Source organism: Suncus etruscus, chromosome 20 (assembly GCF_024139225.1).
Source record: "Suncus etruscus isolate mSunEtr1 chromosome 20, mSunEtr1.pri.cur, whole genome shotgun sequence".
Taxonomy (NCBI): domain Eukaryota; kingdom Metazoa; phylum Chordata; class Mammalia; order Eulipotyphla; family Soricidae; genus Suncus; species Suncus etruscus.
In genome coordinates, this window is record NC_064867.1 from 28,240,156 (window position 1) to 28,257,075 (window position 16,920).

Below are 16,920 nucleotides of genomic sequence, written 5' to 3' on the forward strand. Positions count from 1 at the left end.
CAAAGAGAATGGGAAAACAAAACAAAACAAGATTCCCACCAGCAGCCTTGCAGGGGTAGCCTCAGTTTACCCTTCTGTAAATGACACCAGAACCCTCTCACCCAGGCACACAGGGGCAGACACCCCCAGCCAGCCAGGAACCATCAGTGAATTCTCCTCCGGGGGGGGGGGGGTGTGCCCAGCCCACCCCAACTGTCACCAAGCTTACACAGGGCAGAGTTTCCAAGATTCCTCTGCTCCAGTAGCCCTGTAGGAGTGAGGGGGGGGGGGGGGGCTCAGTTTCCTTTTCCATGAATGGCACCAGAACCCCTCTCCCGGGCAACACACAGGCCAGCCAGGCCCCTACTAGATCCAGGGAGCCACCACCGGGTCCACCCTGCCACGCCATGCCATGCCATGCCATGCCACGCCACGCCAAGCCACGCCAGGCCTCTGTGTCCCTTGCATCGCATTGCATGGCACAGCCCTTGCAAGGAGCGCAGTGGGGCCCTGTAGGCGCGCGGCGTGGGGCACAGCGCCCTCTGCAGGCCGTGGGCGGCCTCGGCCACGCCCACAGCCACGCCCACGGCCACGGTGGGTGGGTGGCAGGCCGGGCGGCGCATGCGCGGGGCGGGCGAGAGCGAGGCCGGGCTGCAGCCGCGCGGCTCTGCGCTCAGTGCGCCCCATTCATGCTGGGCAGCGGAGCCCGGGCAAGGCGGGCAGCGGCGGCGGCGGCGGCGGCGGCCTCGGCCTGGACAACCTGGGCGGCCTGCAGCAAAGCAAGGCTGGAACTGGGCCCCTGGGAGGAGCGGTGCAAGGCAATGGCCGGTGGCGGGACTCGAACCCGTGCAGCCTGTGAGTCCAGGGGTTGCAACTTGGCCCGAGGGGGGCCCGGCCTGGGGTCGCCGGTGGTGCTTTCCGGGGGGGTGTGCACCGGTGCTGATGCTGCAAGGAGGGTGTGCAATGTTGCTTCCAGTGGGTTGTGCGTTGCATGGATTTTTTTTTTTCAGTGGGGTGTGCTCTGGCTTCAAGTGGGGTGTGCACGGGTTTTGCAAAGCGCGTGTGTCCCTGCGGCTCCGGCTCCCCAGGCTCCCGTGTGTGTCGGCCACGATCGGACCCGGTTTCAGGCCCCGGCCTCTCTTCTCTTGCTTCTCTGCGCCTGCCTTTTCCCCCTTATCCTCCTACCCTGCATGGCCCGGCCTGGCCCAGCAACGGGGAGCAGCTCCCGACCCGGGCTAGGGGCGGCCACTGCCCTCCTCCCCCTACACCTCCTCCTCCTCCAGGGCTCGAGAGAAAGTTTGCCCCGGACTCTCCAGCAAGGCCCTACGGGTGTCTCCAGGCCCGAGCTAGGGCGGTAGGACCGTGGCTCGAACCTACAGCCGCAGACAGGGCCGGTCCGAGTCGGGCAGGCCCGAGCTGAGCTGTGCTGTTGCACGGTCACCAGGCCGGGCCGGGCCGCAGGAACCGGGGGAGGTAGTTGCTGGGTTGCACCCCGGGCAGGCCCCCCGGGCAGGCATCGCAATACAAGTTGGAGCCGCTTCCCTTCCCAGGGACTGAAGACCGCGCCCGCCCCTTCTGGCTGGGGTGCGGGGTGCGGGGAGCAGGGCGCAGCGTCCTCCCCGGGCCCGCTGGCCAAGCTCCGTGCTGGCTAGCTTGGAAGAGGGGCGGTGTGGGTGCCGCCCGGCAGGCCGCCCCGGTTCCCCGGCTCCCTAGCTCGCCCGCTGGCCGGCCAGCCGGCCGGCTTGGGCCTCCTCTCTGCCGCTGCCCCCCTCGCAGGGCCTCCCCAGGGTCAGATCCTTCGCCCCCAGGTTTCCCACTGCTTCCTGGATAGTCCCGGGCCTGGAGTGTTAGCACGCCGGAGGGGCCCCCCGGGAAAGCCGTGGGGGACCTGGGAGCTGGCTTTGGGGATCCCGGAGGCTGTTTAGAGAGAAACATGGGGTGCAGAGTCCTGAGCCCCCTCCCCAGCTGCCCCAGGCTGTCTGTGGGGTGCTGGGGCCACGCCCCTTGAAAGAAAGGGGGGTGTGTCAGAGGGGCTGGAAAAGAGGGGTCTTTGCTTGGAGCCCTCCTGGACCCCTGCAAATCAGTGCCACCCTCCCCCTCTTTCTATACTGCTGCTGCCGCCTCTCTGACTTCTCAGGAGCTGGTGCCCCCCCTCCCCAGGACCCCTGGGTTCTATTAGGCTGGTTTTGGGTGCGTGGGAGAGCCCAGGTGCTGCTGATATAAGCCAGGACTCTGCCCAGCTCTGGCCTGTGCCCAGGGCAGAGGTGACAGCCAGGGATCCCGCCTGCTGGCTGGGAGGAGATGCAAGGCAGTCAGGCAGTCTAGTCTGGCCGCTGTGGGGCCCCAGACAAAGCACTCAGCACTGGGCTTCCCAGTGTGTTTCCCTACTGAAGATTCTGGGAAGGGGAGCCCCTTGCTGGAGGGGCTAAAGGGGGAGGTGTAAGCAACTTTGCGGAGTCCCCAGATCCTAGTTCCATCCATGGGGGGGATAGTGGGAGGCGAGACCCTGCATCTAGGGACATGTTCCCCACCCTCTTAAGGGCAGCCACAGTTGCTAGTGGGGTGCCTCATTTTTGCCCTGTTGTCAAAGAATCCAGCATAGGGGGAGAGAGCTTGGGGGCTGAGGTTTCCCTCTGAGACTCTTTGTTTCTCCAGGTGGCATGGGGAGGGGTGGGGATGGCACTCCCAGGACAGGGAGATGGACATTGCTGCCCACTTGTCCCTACTCCCTGGACCCAGAGTCCAAGCCATCAGTTTGTCCCCTGCGTGACTCTGACCTGATGCTCCTAGGTGTTGGGGAGGCCCCCTTGCTGCCTCCTGTGTGCCCCTATGCACCCCACCTTAGTCTGCACCCTTACAGCTCCAAGACCTCCCTCCCCACGTGTCTAATGCCTGATCTGTCCAGAATGGGTAGGGGAGGCCCGCCCAGAGCTTGGGTTAGTTCTATTCCCTCCCTGCAGGGCCCAGGAGGCTGCGGGGCTCCCCTGCCTAGCTTTGGTAGAGGGGCATATTTTCCTGGGCAGACACAGGGCCTGTGAGAGTCCAGCCCTGGCAGGTTGGCTGGGCAGCATGGTGTCTGGGGAGGGGGTGGGGAGTCCCAGTCTTATCCTGCGGGGACTGGCTAGGTGACCTTGTAGCCCTGGAGCCTGGAAACCATTGTCTTTAAGGATAAGGCGGTGACCTCAAGGTCTTCACAGGCCATGCGGAGCAGTAGAATATGGGGTTCCCATCCTGGACCCAGACAGATCTGCTTTACCCACTGGTTACTGCAGGCAGGCACCTTGGTGACTGAGAGACACACAGACCCGGGCCCAGTTTGAAGTTGGGACAGTGGCTTCTTCCACTGGGTCCCTCCTGTTTAATATGAAAAACGGGCCCATAATTGCATTAAGACCTGTATAATTATCCCAGAGGAGGGGCGAGCCCAGCCCCTGGTAATTGCAGGCCTGCTTTGAACTGATAAATGCTGACTGATTCATGCTCGCTTTAGAACTGCAGGCAACTCAGCTCTCAGCCCTGGCCCCGCTGCTGCCACTGCCTTGGGCTCCTGAGATTGAGGGAGGGGCCTGCCCTGCGCCTTCTCCCAGCTGCCGGTGGGGCCCCTGGATGCACAGTTCCTGGGTGTTTATCCAAGCAGAGATCTTCAGGAAAGGCCGTGGCCAGTCCACCCGAGAGTCTTGCAGGGCACAGCATGACATGGTTCTCTGGGATCCTACCCTAGTGCCAAGCCACCACTCCCCACCCCAGCCTCAGTTTCCCCACCTGAGAGGCAGACATGGGAAGTGAGATGGCAGATCATTTTCTGTTCTTTCACTCTCAGGGATTTGTTGTCTTTACCAGGCTCTGCCTCAAAGAACTAACTGTGTGTGACTGTGTGGGGTGAGGTACTGGGGCACAAAGAGATCTGGAAGACCATGCTGCAGGTCAGAGGTCAGCGGGGGTGGTGGTGGTACAGAGGCACATGACTGTCTTTAGTTGTCAGGTTGGGGGGGGTCTCCCACAGAGGAACCCCAGGCCCATGGCTGAGGGAAGGGCTTGGCTTGTCTAGCTTCCTACTGCCTGTGTCAGCTTCCAGTTTGCACTGAGCAGAAGGCATTTGGGCCTCAACTTTCCCACCTATTAAATGGGTGCCGGAGGGAGGATATATACCTGCTGGTACCTGCCAGGGTGGGGCCCTGTTGGCATGAAGAGGTGCTCCAGCTGATGGTGCCTTTGGACATGCTCTTGTCTTTCTCCTTACATCCACAAATGGAGTTACTGTTATTTCTGGCTTTACAGATAGGGAAACTGAAGCTTGCAGTAGAAAGAACTCTCACTCAGGACCCCTGACTAGAGAAGGACAGTCTGAATTGTTGCACTGTGCTTTTCAGAGGTTTGGGTAGGACATGGGGGGGCAGCCTTCTTTTCTTTTGAAGAAATCTTCTCCACCTTTTCTTGGAGCTGGATTTGGTCAGCTCAAGTCCATACCTGTGGGCTGCTGGGTGGTGGCACTGTGGGCTTTGTGCAGATGAGGTTGGGGGGGGGGGGCAGTGAGTGTTGTTGAAGTGTCCTTGGCTTTTAGATTATTCCCCCAGATGTAGGCACCAGATCAAACCAGGGGCCAGGCCAGGATCAACCAAGTGAAGAGCAGTGCTTGTACATAGGGACCTGGGCAACAGTGCTGGGCCTCGGTGGTACGCAAATCTCTAGAGCCTGAGACCAATATGAACTGAGGGTCCTCATGCTACAGGGTACATGTGAATTCTGAGACAGGAAGTCACAGCTTCCAGGTTGGGGAGGTCACCTGGGTCCCCATTATAGGGGGTGTACCCATTTCCTGTCCCTAGGTTCAATACTCCCCTGCCTTCTCATATAAATTCCAACACCAGGACACAGATATGCAGAAGTCACTCAGCCATTAGCTTCATTTTGGGAATCCCTGGCATACCCTAGGCCCTCATGGCTTGCAGGCCTTCAGGCCAGGAGGAGCTATCTCTGCACTCCTGGATTTTTTCCAAAGTGTGGAGCTGAAACGGGGTTGTCTCAGATGGGGAGAGTTACCCCGAGAACTCGCGAGATAGGTATGCATATTCAGCCCCACACAGACAAGGACCCTGCCCACTTACCATCCATCTCCTGCCTGTTCTTCCTACAGGGTGGAGGTTCCGGGCCCCTTGAAGTGCAGCCCGGCAAGAAGGACCTGAGCTCCTGCACCCGGAGGCGCAGGCCAGACATGCAGCCGCCACGTCTGCGTCTGCGGGCGCTCCCCTCGCCACTGTGGCCGTTGCTGCTACTGCTGCTGCTGCAGCTGGCAGGGGGCGCCTGGGCGGCTGCCCCCAGGGCGGGTAAAGGCCTCCGACCTGCCTTCCGCACCTTCACAGCCAGTGACTGGGGCCTCACCCACCTGGTGGTACACGAGCAGACGGGCGAGGTATATGTGGGCGCCGTGAACCGCATCTACAAGCTGTCTGGGAATCTTACACTGCTGCGTGCCCATGTGACTGGGCCGGTGGAGGACAACGAGAAGTGCTACCCGCCGCCCAGCGTGCAGTCCTGTCCCCACGGCCTGGAGAGCACCGACAACGTCAACAAACTCCTGCTGCTGGACTATGCCGCCAATCGCCTGCTGGCCTGTGGCAGTGCCTCGCAGGGCATCTGCCAGTTCCTGCGACTCGATGACCTCTTCAAGCTGGGTGAACCACACCACCGCAAGGAGCACTATCTATCCAGTGTGCGGGAAGCGGGCAGCATGGCGGGGGTGCTGATCCCCGGACCCCCAGGCCAGGGCCAAGCTAAACTCTTCGTGGGCACTCCCATCGACGGCAAATCCGAGTACTTCCCCACGCTGTCCAGCCGCCGTCTCATGGCCAACGAGGAGGACGCCGACATGTTCGGCTTCGTGTACCAGGACGAGTTTGTGTCATCGCAGCTCAAGATCCCTTCGGACACGCTGTCCAAGTTCCCCGCCTTTGACATCTATTACGTGTACAGCTTCCGCAGCGAGCAGTTTGTTTACTACCTCACTCTGCAGCTGGACACTCAGCTGACCTCCCCCGATGCCGCTGGCGAGCACTTCTTCACGTCTAAGATTGTGCGGCTCTGCGTAGATGACCCTAAGTTCTACTCGTATGTCGAGTTCCCCATCGGCTGCGAGCAGGCCGGCGTGGAGTACCGCCTGGTGCAGGATGCCTACTTGAGCCGGCCAGGCCGGACCCTGGCTCGCCAGCTGGGCCTGGCCGAGAACGAGGACGTACTGTTCACCGTCTTCGCCCAGGGCCAGAAGAACCGGGTGAAGCCACCCCGGGAGTCGGTTCTGTGTCTCTTCACGCTGCGTGCCATCAAGGAGAAGATCAAGGAGCGTATCCAGTCTTGCTACCGTGGAGAGGGCAAGCTCTCTCTGCCCTGGCTACTCAATAAGGAGCTGGGCTGTATTAACTCGGTGAGTGCCCCTGCCTGGCTGGGCTCTGGGCTGTTTGCTGCCCTATATTGTCTCCAGCTTGCCTACCCAGGTACTAAGACTCCAGCAGGTGAGGCGACCTGCAGCCCCTAGTCCAGGGGTCTCACAAACTCGCAGGCCCTTCGTACAACATTTTGTGGCCCTGCCCTTAGAGGAATCCTTTTTTGTTTTGTTTTGTTTTAGTTGTTTGGGTCACACACACACCCCCCAATGTTCAAGGCTTACTACTGACTTTGCACTCAAGGATCACCCCGACTTTGCCTCCTGAGGCCCCCTGGTAAATTGAGTTTGAGACTCCTGCGCCTAGTCACAGCCGTTAAGAGGTAGAGGTGGTTTGGGGCCGTAAGCGGTAGGGTGTTTGCCTTGCATGTGCTAACCTAGGAACGACCGCGGTTCGATCCCCCGGTGTTCCATATGGTCTCTCAAGTCAGGAGCAATTTCTGAAGCATAGTTAGGAGTAAGCCCTGAGTGTCACAGGGTGTGGCCCAAAAAGCAAAAGTCAGGCTGGCCTTGGACTCTTGTCTTTCTCCACACTCCCCATCTGCAGGTTCTGTCCTGGGCACCTGGACCTCTTTTCTCACCAAAGGGGAACTGATGGCACCAGCCCTGCTATGGTGCTTGGTAGAAGACAGATATGTACCCTCTAGGCTTGCCCTCTAGATACAGTACCTTCTAAATCCCAGAAAATGCTAGTAGACTCTAGGTATTAAAATGTGCTAGGAACTGTCATTATTTCAGTACTAGAACTCTTCTTCTTCTTTTGGGGGGGGGGCACACCTTGCAGTAGTCAGGGGTTACTCCTGGCTCTGCTCTCAGAAATCACTCCTGGCTGGGGGGACCATATAAGGATGCTGAGATCAAACCTGCATCCATCCTGAGTCAGCTGTATGCAAGGCAAACACCCTACTGCTGTGCAATCACTCTGGCCCCTTTACTAGAACTCTTTGAGGTCCTCCTTCTCCCTGGGTATAAGAATCCTCTGGGTATCCATAGCATCTGAGCTTTAGCACTCTAGGAACAAGGGTCCTGTAAGTACTACAACTCTCTAGGCACTAATATCCTCTAGATACTAGGTCCCTATAAATACTAGATCTCTCAGTACTGGTACTCTCTCGGTGCTGATACTTTCTAGGAACCAGGACCCTATAACTACTAAAACTCTAATCACTATTATTCTCTAGAAGCCAGGACCCTACAGACACTAGAACTCTCTAGACAGTTAGCTGTAGTCTCAAAGTACTGATATTCTCCAGGAATTAGGATCCTATAAATACTAGAACTCTCTAGACACTGGTACTCTCTAGGTATTAGTTGTCTCCAGGAGCCAGAACTCTGTAAACTGTAAATACGAGAACTAGACATTCATAATCTCTAGGTCCTAGTATTCAGGACCTTGTACATACTAGAACTCTCTAGATATTGGTACTCTCGAAGTACTACTATTCTCTAGGAACTGGGACCCTATAAATATTAGAACTCTAGGCATTGGTACTAGTATTCTACTAATATTTATTGGTACTAGTATTCATACTCTAGGTACTAGTTTTCTCTAGGAAATAAGGCCTTGTAAATACTGGAACTTTCTAGGTACCAGTACTCTCTAGGTGCTACTGTTCTCTACAAACTAGGATCCTATAAATACTCGGACTCTCTAGGCACTAGTACTCCCTAGGTACTATTTCTCCAGGAAGTAGAACCCTATCAATGCTGAAACTCTCTAGGCAGTAGTACTTTCTGGTTTTAGAACCCTCTGGGTTTTGTATCCTCAGAGTACCAGTACTCCTGAGGAACGAGGAGCCTATAAGTACCTCTCTTCTCTAGGTACTAGTGCTTTCTGGATGTTTATATTCTCAGAGTACTAATATGCTCAAGGAAGTAGGAGACTGAATAGCAGAGCCCTTTACAGACTAGTGCTCCCCAGGTACTAGAATTCTTGAGGTATGAGAACCATCTAGGTCAGGGTTGGGGGATCATTTTTCCAGAGAGGGGCCATTTGGGTACTTGTGGCATTATTCACAAGTCATGCAACAGGTAGATGGGCTGTGTACTGTTCCTAAGAAATACCCGTGCTTGTCCTTTCATGGACTTCACAGTCCTGTCTTCTGTGATTACCCACCCCTGCGCTAGGTACCAGAATCCTCCAAGTTTTGGAACTACTAAGTGCTAAGTACTGGAACTAGTTTCTGAGTGCTCAGTAGTGGGACCCTCTGCGTGATAGCAATCTCCAGACACTTGAACCTCAGAAGTTCTAGAACCTTCTAGGTCCTGGGCACAAGCTGGGCAGTCATTTCCAATTCTGATGACCAGCTTTGGACCACTTGTGTTTTGGGGAGCATCTAGTCAGCTAGGAGTAGGGATAGGAATCATCAGATTTTGGAAAAATGGGAGGGATCCCTAGAACCAGGCCTCAGCCCCTCTGCTTCAGGGGACGGGTTCTGAGTTTCCCCCTTCTCTGTATGGCGGGGTAATGCTGGCCTATTCTCAGGGCATGGCAGGGTGGTGAGATTCCCCTTAGCCCTTCCTCTTGCCTGCTACTATGTCCTGCCAAGATGGGGTAACCCTCCACAGGAGCCCCTGGTGTCTGAGCTGCTATATCCACTGTTAGTTCCCCATGCTTAATAAAGCAGTTTGGGGAGGGGTGAGGTTTGGGGTATAATTGGTGGTACTTAGGTATGCACTGCCAGATTCATATGCATTGAGCCATATGCACTGCCAGGGATCAAACCAGGTTCTGGCCTTGTGCAAGGCAAGTACCCTATCCCTGCACTCTCTCCAGCCTCTCAGGGTGGTATCATCTCTGTGGCACAGAGAGGCAGCTCCTAGCAGTTTGCCATGCTCTGCATCTCTGTCCCAGCCATACTCTCCCTCCTGGTGTGGTGTCCACTGTTCCTCATAGCCCCCATTTTTTGCTTTGTCCTGGACCCCAACTGAACTCATCTTAGTCCATCCTATTCACCCCTGTACTCTGTAGAGCTCAGCCTCCCTTCCCTTCCCTGTCTCTCCCTATGTGCTTTGCCCCCTACACCCCCCTGAAAATCACCCAATAACCTGCCCTGCTTTTCCCTCCCCTATTCCTTGCAGGCATGTGCCCTGCCCACACCCCAGTCTGCTATATAGGAGCCTAGTTCCCCTATCCAGCACCCCCTTCTGCCTGCTGACCAAATTTACTGACTCTCTGGATCTAGACCCCAGCCTCCCTCTTAGCACCCCTCGCTACGACCACCCTCATTGCCTGCTTCCTTCTATGCCCTGCCCACCCCACACTTCCTTTTCTGGGGGACTTGGACTGCTCCCTGTCCTCCACAGTGGTGGGTAGAGAGCCTTCCTTCTTGTGCCTCTGGCCTGGAGGGGGTGGGGGTCCGAGACCTCCCAGCCCCACTCTGGGCTAGCCGTGCCCAGTTGAACCTGCCTTTGCCCCACCTGTTCAGGTACCCTAGGTACTTGGCTGCCCCCTCCGCCAGTACTGTGCATCCCAGATTCTCACCCACACTCTCCCCACAGCCCCTGCAGATCGACGATGACTTCTGCGGGCAGGACTTCAACCAGCCGCTGGGGGGCACGGTCCCCATCGAGGGCACGCCGCTGTTCGTGGACAGGGAGGACGGGCTGAGCGCCGTGGCTGCCTACGCCTATCGGGGTCGCACTGTGGTCTTCGCCGGCACACGAAGTGGCCGCATCCGCAAGGTTAGCATGGGCTGTAGACCCAGACCTGGAAGAGTCATGTCACCCCTCTTCCCTCCCTGCCCCTCTCTCCCAGGCCAGCTGGCCTGGGTGCCCATTTTCCTCTGGGTCCCCTCTTAGCCCTGCCTGCAGCTGTGGAGCAGATATCTAGATTCTGATGGTTTCAGGACTGGGGGGTGCACAAGCCCATACCCCTAGGTCTTAGAAATACTGGTTGGTACAAGTGATCCTGGGAGTCCGCCTGCACCCCCTCCTCACTGGCATCCAGTGTCTGCTGAGACAGCAGAGCCTTCAGGAAACTGCAAGGCCAAGGACAGGCCAAGGGCAGGTCCTCGTCCCACTCCTGCTGCCTGGAGCCCAGGGATGGAGGACAGAGTTGCTTCTGGGGAGCTCTGGGATGTTCTGGAGCTTATGTTTTGATGGGGGAGCTGGTGTGGTGCTGAACCCCAGGACACCCCAAGAAGCTAGGTGGAGGCTGGGAGTAGGCAGGGTGTCCTGCCTTGGAGATGAAATGACAGCTGTCCCTAGCAGAGTCTCAGCTGACTCAGCTGGCCGCCTGCTCTTGCCTGCTCCCACCCCGGGTAGGGTGGGACAGTGTGGGTCAGCTGCTAGCCGGGACTCTATGCCAGTAGACATGGGAGGAGGCAGCCAGCTGAGAATCCCCTTCTGGACAGGCTCCTGGGCCCTAGACCCCTGGCCTCCCCCATGTCCTGTGTGGGGAATGCTGCCCCCCTTCTCAGCAGGGCTGTCTGCACTTCTCATGGGGCACCTGTGGGAAGGGCCTGGCAGAGTCTTCCTGGGCCAGCTGCACCTCCACAGTGTATTTCCCTACGAAAGGCTAGCTGAGGGCTTCCCCGATGACATGAGGCTATCAGTGGCTGGTTGAGGTATTGTCTGTGCCCACAGGCTACCCCAGAAAGCTGGGAAAATGGGTTTGCCTGATCCTGCCTCACTCCTGACCATTCTCTGGCCCCAGCACCATGGTCCTCCTGCTCACCTGTCCCCCATCTTTCAGCCTGCATCCTGCAGAGGGGAAACAGTTCAGCTCAGACGCAGCTGGGGTCTCCCTGCTCCCCTTCCCATCTCCCAGATCCCCATCTCGGCTCTCACTTCTCTTTCCCCATCCACCTGTGTGGCCCAGAGTGGAGGGCCAGCCCAGTGGGGCTCTTGGAGCACACATGGAGGATGCCCCTACCCTTCTGCTGGTGGAGTTTGTGGGGGTCTGTGGTCACCAACTTGATCTGTTACTCATTCCCCATCTGGTGCCCGTGGGTGTCCTTCAACTTCCCCTTGGCTTTTTGCTCACCAGCCTTTCCGAGCCTCAGTTTCCCCATGCACCAGGGAGAGAAAAAGGTGGAGCAGAAGGCAGGCAGCAAGCCCAGAGTCCTTCTTGCTTTCCTTCAGACTGTGAACTCCTCATATCTTTCCATCCTCCAGTTAACAGGTGGAGAAACTGAGGCATACCATAGTAGAGATATATTTTGGGACTCATATCTACACTCCCTCAAGCTCCCTCTTCTGTGGGTCTTTTGAGGAAAGGAGGAGAAGGGACTTCTTTCCCTCCCAGAGGAAGTTTCGGTTCTGGGGAAGCCCTTGTGCCTAGGTTGGGGGTCTCTTCCAGCCCCAGGACCCCTGCATGGAAACTCCTCTTCTCCCCCTTTGCATCCTAGTTCCAGAGGACTTGGGCTCTTTCATATTCTCAGCCTCCCTGGGAACTCCGGCATTCCCTGAAACTTGTGTTCAGGGGTCAGATGAGAGTTTGTTCTCTACCCTCAATTTATGCAGTGACTCCCTGTCCTGCCGTCCTGTCCTGCTGAGAACTCCCGGTTCTCAGTGCTTGGTCCTGAGAAGGAAAATTGCCCACATGCACCCCAACCCCGCTCCCACTCTAGTAGGGGTCTGCGGGGCAGACCATGTCTGAATCTAGCTTCTCCATTACCTCCTTGGGGGCTATGCTCTAGGGTGTCGTCCAGTGTCTCCAAGTGGGCTCATCCCTGACTTTCCTTCTGGGGAGACATCTCCAGGCCCTTCTTGCCCCTGTGACCAGCCTGAGGAGTGAGTCGAGGCCTGGTCTAAGCATATGAGCACCACACTGCCTCCTGCCCTCTGTCTGGATGGGCCCCGGACCCTACACACCGTTGGACCTGGCACCAGGCTTGTGTGCTGGCTCCACCCCTTGTTCTGAGCTTCACAAAGTGACTGGGGGCTCCAGGGACACCACTGGCCCTGGGCCAGGCCCCGCAAGCACTGTGTAAAAGTGCAGCCCATTAGTTGACAGCCTGCCAACTTGAACTGCTCAGGGCCGGCCCTGCTACCCGCCGCTCCTGCCTTTCCCCTGAACGCCTGCCTGCCACTTCCCTCACCTTCCCACACCCCTGCAGCCTGTCCTCCTGGGTCAGCACCCCTAACTCTGCCTGATCTCCCTCCTCTTGCTCACCAGGGACATTGGGGCCCTGAGGGGAATCCTCAGCACTGGCCTAGGTCAGTAGGGAGGGTTTGGGCCTGTTTTCTCCTCCTTCTCCCTTTGTGCCTAGCTTAATTGGGGGCAGGCCCTGGCCTTGGGGCACCATGGGGGGGGGCAGTGGGCCCTACTGTAAGGGAAAGATGTGCCTGCCGCAGCCATGCCAGCAGCCCTGGGGCCGTCTGCCTGAGCATCCGGTTTTTCTGGAGAATCTGGAAACCACTTTCTTGTGCGAAGTCCCATCATTCCATTCAGGAGCTCACATGGTTTTTAGAAAGTGTTGCCGACCAGCTCTGGAATGCTGAGGGCCAATAGTCTTGGGCCTGGGTGGCCTAGGTCAGAACATGGGATCCCTGGAGGCTGTGAGGCCCAGTAGAAGGCATGGCCACGCCAGCTAGAGGGGGGCAGCAGAGTGGGGCCCCCTCCTACCCCCCACATAGGGAACTGGGAGTGTGGAGGCAGGTTTGAGCTCCTCTGGCTCCTGGTGAGGAGAGAGGAGGGCACGCTCAGGCTTGTTTGCTGAGTGCTTGCGGGGGGCCACGTAGGGTTGGGTCACCCACTCCTGCTTCCCAGGGGCCCTTGTATCCCAGGAACATCCCTGGAGCATCCCTTTCGGGGGTACCATGCCTTTGTACCCTGACTGCGAGGGGTCCCCTCTGATCTGAGGAAAGCCCCCTTCCTCCTGACCAGCTTTGTATAGAAGGTAGGGAGCACTGAGTTGACTCCACCAGATGCTCTGGGCCCCACAGCCAGCCATGTACCCTGTCCTCTCCTTGCTCAGGGCCTGTGGGGGTCAACTTGTGGTTCTAGGGGGAACCAGGCTGAATTCCACTATCTCCCTGCACAGCCCCCTTGTAGCCCAGCAGTGGGACACACCCTTCCTCACCGGCTCTTCTGGCTGGACCCTGTTTATGTCCAGTGTGTGGCTGGTGCTGAAGCATGCCGCCCTCATACACTGTTCCCCTCCCTACTCCTCCAAGGGCCAGGACTGCTTCAGGTGTTTGTGGTTGGACTTGTCCAGGTTCTCTCTGCTGGGCCTGGAGTGTCCCTCCCTGCTGCCTGCGGGTGTCCGAGCCCTGCACTCAGGCCCTGCTCATGTAGCAGGTTTTATTTGTGTGCCCCCAGAGCCAGGGTGGCTGTATCCAGCCTTGAATGGGCCCCAGGTTTGGGCCAGTCTAGTGGGTCAGCCTCCTGGAATGGGGGTGCCGGGATACTTGCAAGGCAAGATTTGCTTCTCACCAATAGGAGGGGCTGATGGCAATGGGGTCAACCTGGGGCAGGGGGTCTGCAGGCATGGGGTGAAGTGTGGCCCTAGTGCAATAGAAGCTATGTGAGATGAGGGCCCCTGGTTCCCACAGAGACTTGAGGTGAGGTTGGGCTGGTGTAGAGTTGTTGCCCCAGGGGAATGGCAGTGCATTGATTTGGGGTTTCTTGAGTTCTGAGGGGAGGCAGGCACTCAGTTGGTGTGCTGGGCAGTGCCGGTGTTGGGAGGGGGGGGACTGTTGTGTCCTCTACAGCAGTGTCATGGGGACCCTGTGCAAAATCTCTCCCACTGAAACCAAAGTTTCAATCAGCCATTAAGAGGGACTTGTCCATTCAAAGATGAGGAGACAGAGGGTTCGAGCAGAGTCATGCTTGGCCACTGATCCCTGTCTACATGCTCATGCCCTGACTCTAGGGCCAGAAAGAGTCCTAGGTGCTCTCTTTTGTGTATCTGGCCTGGGGGCAGCCATTGTCTGCAGACCCTGTTCTGTTCACCCAGTTGTCACGACCAATAAAGTTCTGGTTACTTTCCCATTTGCTGAGTGAATCCAACAGGGCTTGACACCTATGTCCTGCCCAAGCTTGGGTTCTGCGGGACTGGGTTCATCTGTTGGAGACATAGAGGGGCCAGGCCACCTACCCCCAGGGCAGATAGATATTAGTGTGGTTCCTGACCTGTGGCTGCTATGAATCCCCCCCTTCCCATCTCTTTCCCCCAGTGGGAAATGAGAGGCCACCCCATGTCATAGATCGAGCTTCGAGGGCGCCCTCTCAGGGGGCTGATTCGGGCATGCTCCCCTCTCGGGTGAGGCCAAGTGGGCAGCCCCCTGCCTCCGGGCACAGGGGCGCGTGCCGGCCTTGGCAGCCAGCCCAGCTGCCCAGACAGCTCCCCCTGAGCCCCGCCAGCCCTCGCTGGAGAATGGGCTCTTTGTAGGCCCGGCTGGCTGGACAGCTGACCTGCGGCCCATCAACTGCCCGCCAGAGCAGTTGGCCAGAGCTGGGGTGATGGGTGCAGAGACAGCTGGTAGGCAGTCAGGGGCTCTGGTCCCTAAGGCCTGAGGTCACCTCCGAGTGGAACCCTTCTGTGGTGTCCTGGGCCATTAGGACCTGCTGGCCCCATCAAAGGGATGAGCTGATGGCCTGGTCTTTATAGGTATCCTTCCCATGCCCAGGGGTGCCCAGCACTGGTGCTTTGGCAATGAAGCTGAGGGCTATCCTGGAGGAAGATGACCAGTTTTTAGGGTCAAGCAGAGGCCTGGACAGGCAATGACCCATTCTCTCTGGGTCAAGACCAAGGGGGTGTGTGGACTCCGCATCTGCCCTTTGTGCCCTCCAGGACAGCTGAATAGTTTCATCCAGCATTGGTAGAAGGAGGGCTGTCCCTATCTCCAGCAAGGTTGAGGATTGTGTCTGCTGACTGGGGCAGGGTAGGGATAGTTGTAGAATGGTGGGGACAGCTGGAGGTGGCGGGGTGGCCGCCCTGCTGGGTGGCCTGGAAGGGACAGCTGTTGGCAGGGTGTGGAATTGGGCACACGCTCCTCCACGAGTCCAGCATTCTGCCAGCTGCCTGGCCCCTCGCTGGCCCCTTGCGCCCCTTCCCTCCTGGCATGCCCCGCCACGTGTTCCAGCCTTTTCTTCCGGGAGGCACATGATCCTTGAAGGTAGCTACCCTGGCTGTGGTGCCTCAGTATACCTGTCTGCCCTGATGAAGGCCAGGCCACGACAGGCAAGTCCCATACATATAGGGTCCTGTCCACCCCCTGCCTATTCAGTCCCCAGCACAGCAGGCCTTGACTGTGGGCAGGGCTGACCTGCCTGTGCCCAGAGGCCTCCTGTCCCTAGGGCCAGCCTGTGTGTTTGGGTGGACAGATGGGTGCCCAGTGCATGGACAGCTGGGGGTACATGTTCATCCCCCCACCGGGGCCGCAGCTGTTGGGAGCACCTGTTTGAGATAACTGCCCTTGGCCAGGGCAAATATCTTTCCAGGACCCTCGGTAAGATCCGCTAGGACTCTCCCTGGCTCTATTTGTCTTGTGAAAAACTTTGGAGATCCCCCCTATGCAGGATCACCCCTTGAGCTGAGATACATGCAGAAGGGCCAGGTTTGGGGGACGGGGTTCAGGACACAGTACCATGCGCCTCTCTGGGATGGCTTCTTCAGCAGGCTGGCCTGTACCCCCTCAGTGCCTGAGGTGCCAAGGGCCAGATTTGGGCCTGGGAACCACCTCTCAGGGCCACCCAGCCTGAAGAGACTACCCCACCATGACTCAGGTTTGAGGGCAGAGACTGGGCCTGCCCAATCCTCGTTGTCCTCCCAACCCTCGCCGCTCCCTATGGGTCCTATAGACCCATGACTGGCCTGGCCACATGACTGACTTGGCTTAGCGCTATCACTGTTCCTTGGTGTGGTAAGCTGCAACTGCTCAGGCTGGGAAACTGATGCAGGGCGCTTGTCCTTCCCTGCCCCAACTGCACGGTCGGAATGTGTTGGCCAGCCTGACCCCCCCCTGCCTGTGTAGCTTGTATGGGGAGGCACCTCTCACCAACTCCCCTCTCACCAACACCCCTCACCCTCACCCCTTCACCACCTCCTCAGCCCTTAGGCCCAGCCCATTCTCCTTTGCTAGGCCCTGGGCTAGCAAACCCTGGGTCTGCTTTGACTTAAGCCACTGCCTGGCAGGGAGGCAGCTGAGCGGATGTGGGGGGGCTGTGGGCTCTCAGGAATGCGCCCGCCCCCTCCCGCAGCCTCAGCCGCAGCCTCTGGCCCAGGGACACAGCGCCCTGCCCTGGCGGCTGCTATCCCAGCCCCATTGGTGCTGTCTGAGCCTGCCCCCTCCGAGGCCTCAAGCCCCCCTTCTCCCCCGCCCCAAGTCCCATGATTGGCAGGAGGGGTGCTAGGAGGAGGGGTAGGAATGAGAAATGCTGGTGGAAGCCGCTGTGGGTACACAAGGGAGGCCCTGAGGAGGAGCAGCGGCAGGGCCAGTGCCCCAGACCCAAGAGCCCCATCTCTGGAAGCCCCCTGGGTGTCTCTGTTAATTAAATACGTTTGTTTGGTAAAAAGCAACTAAAAATACTTGTAGCCTCAGAGCTACGAATGAAG

At 58.1% G+C, this 16,920-nt stretch overlaps 1 protein-coding gene across 1 annotated transcript in view; it reads left to right on the forward strand.

Annotated features, from left to right (window-relative positions):
• Positions 1 to 721: 721 nt before the first annotated feature.
• Positions 722 to 16,920, forward strand: part of PLXNA1 (plexin A1) — a 40,936-nt gene continuing 24,737 nt past the window's right edge. Inside the window, exons 1-3 of the mRNA XM_049766486.1 lie at positions 722 to 834; positions 5,114 to 6,397; positions 9,917 to 10,099. Coding sequence (XP_049622443.1) covers positions 5,192 to 6,397; positions 9,917 to 10,099 — 1,389 coding nt within the window. The 5' untranslated portion in view covers positions 722 to 834; positions 5,114 to 5,191. The remainder of the gene's footprint in view (positions 835 to 5,113; positions 6,398 to 9,916; positions 10,100 to 16,920) is intronic.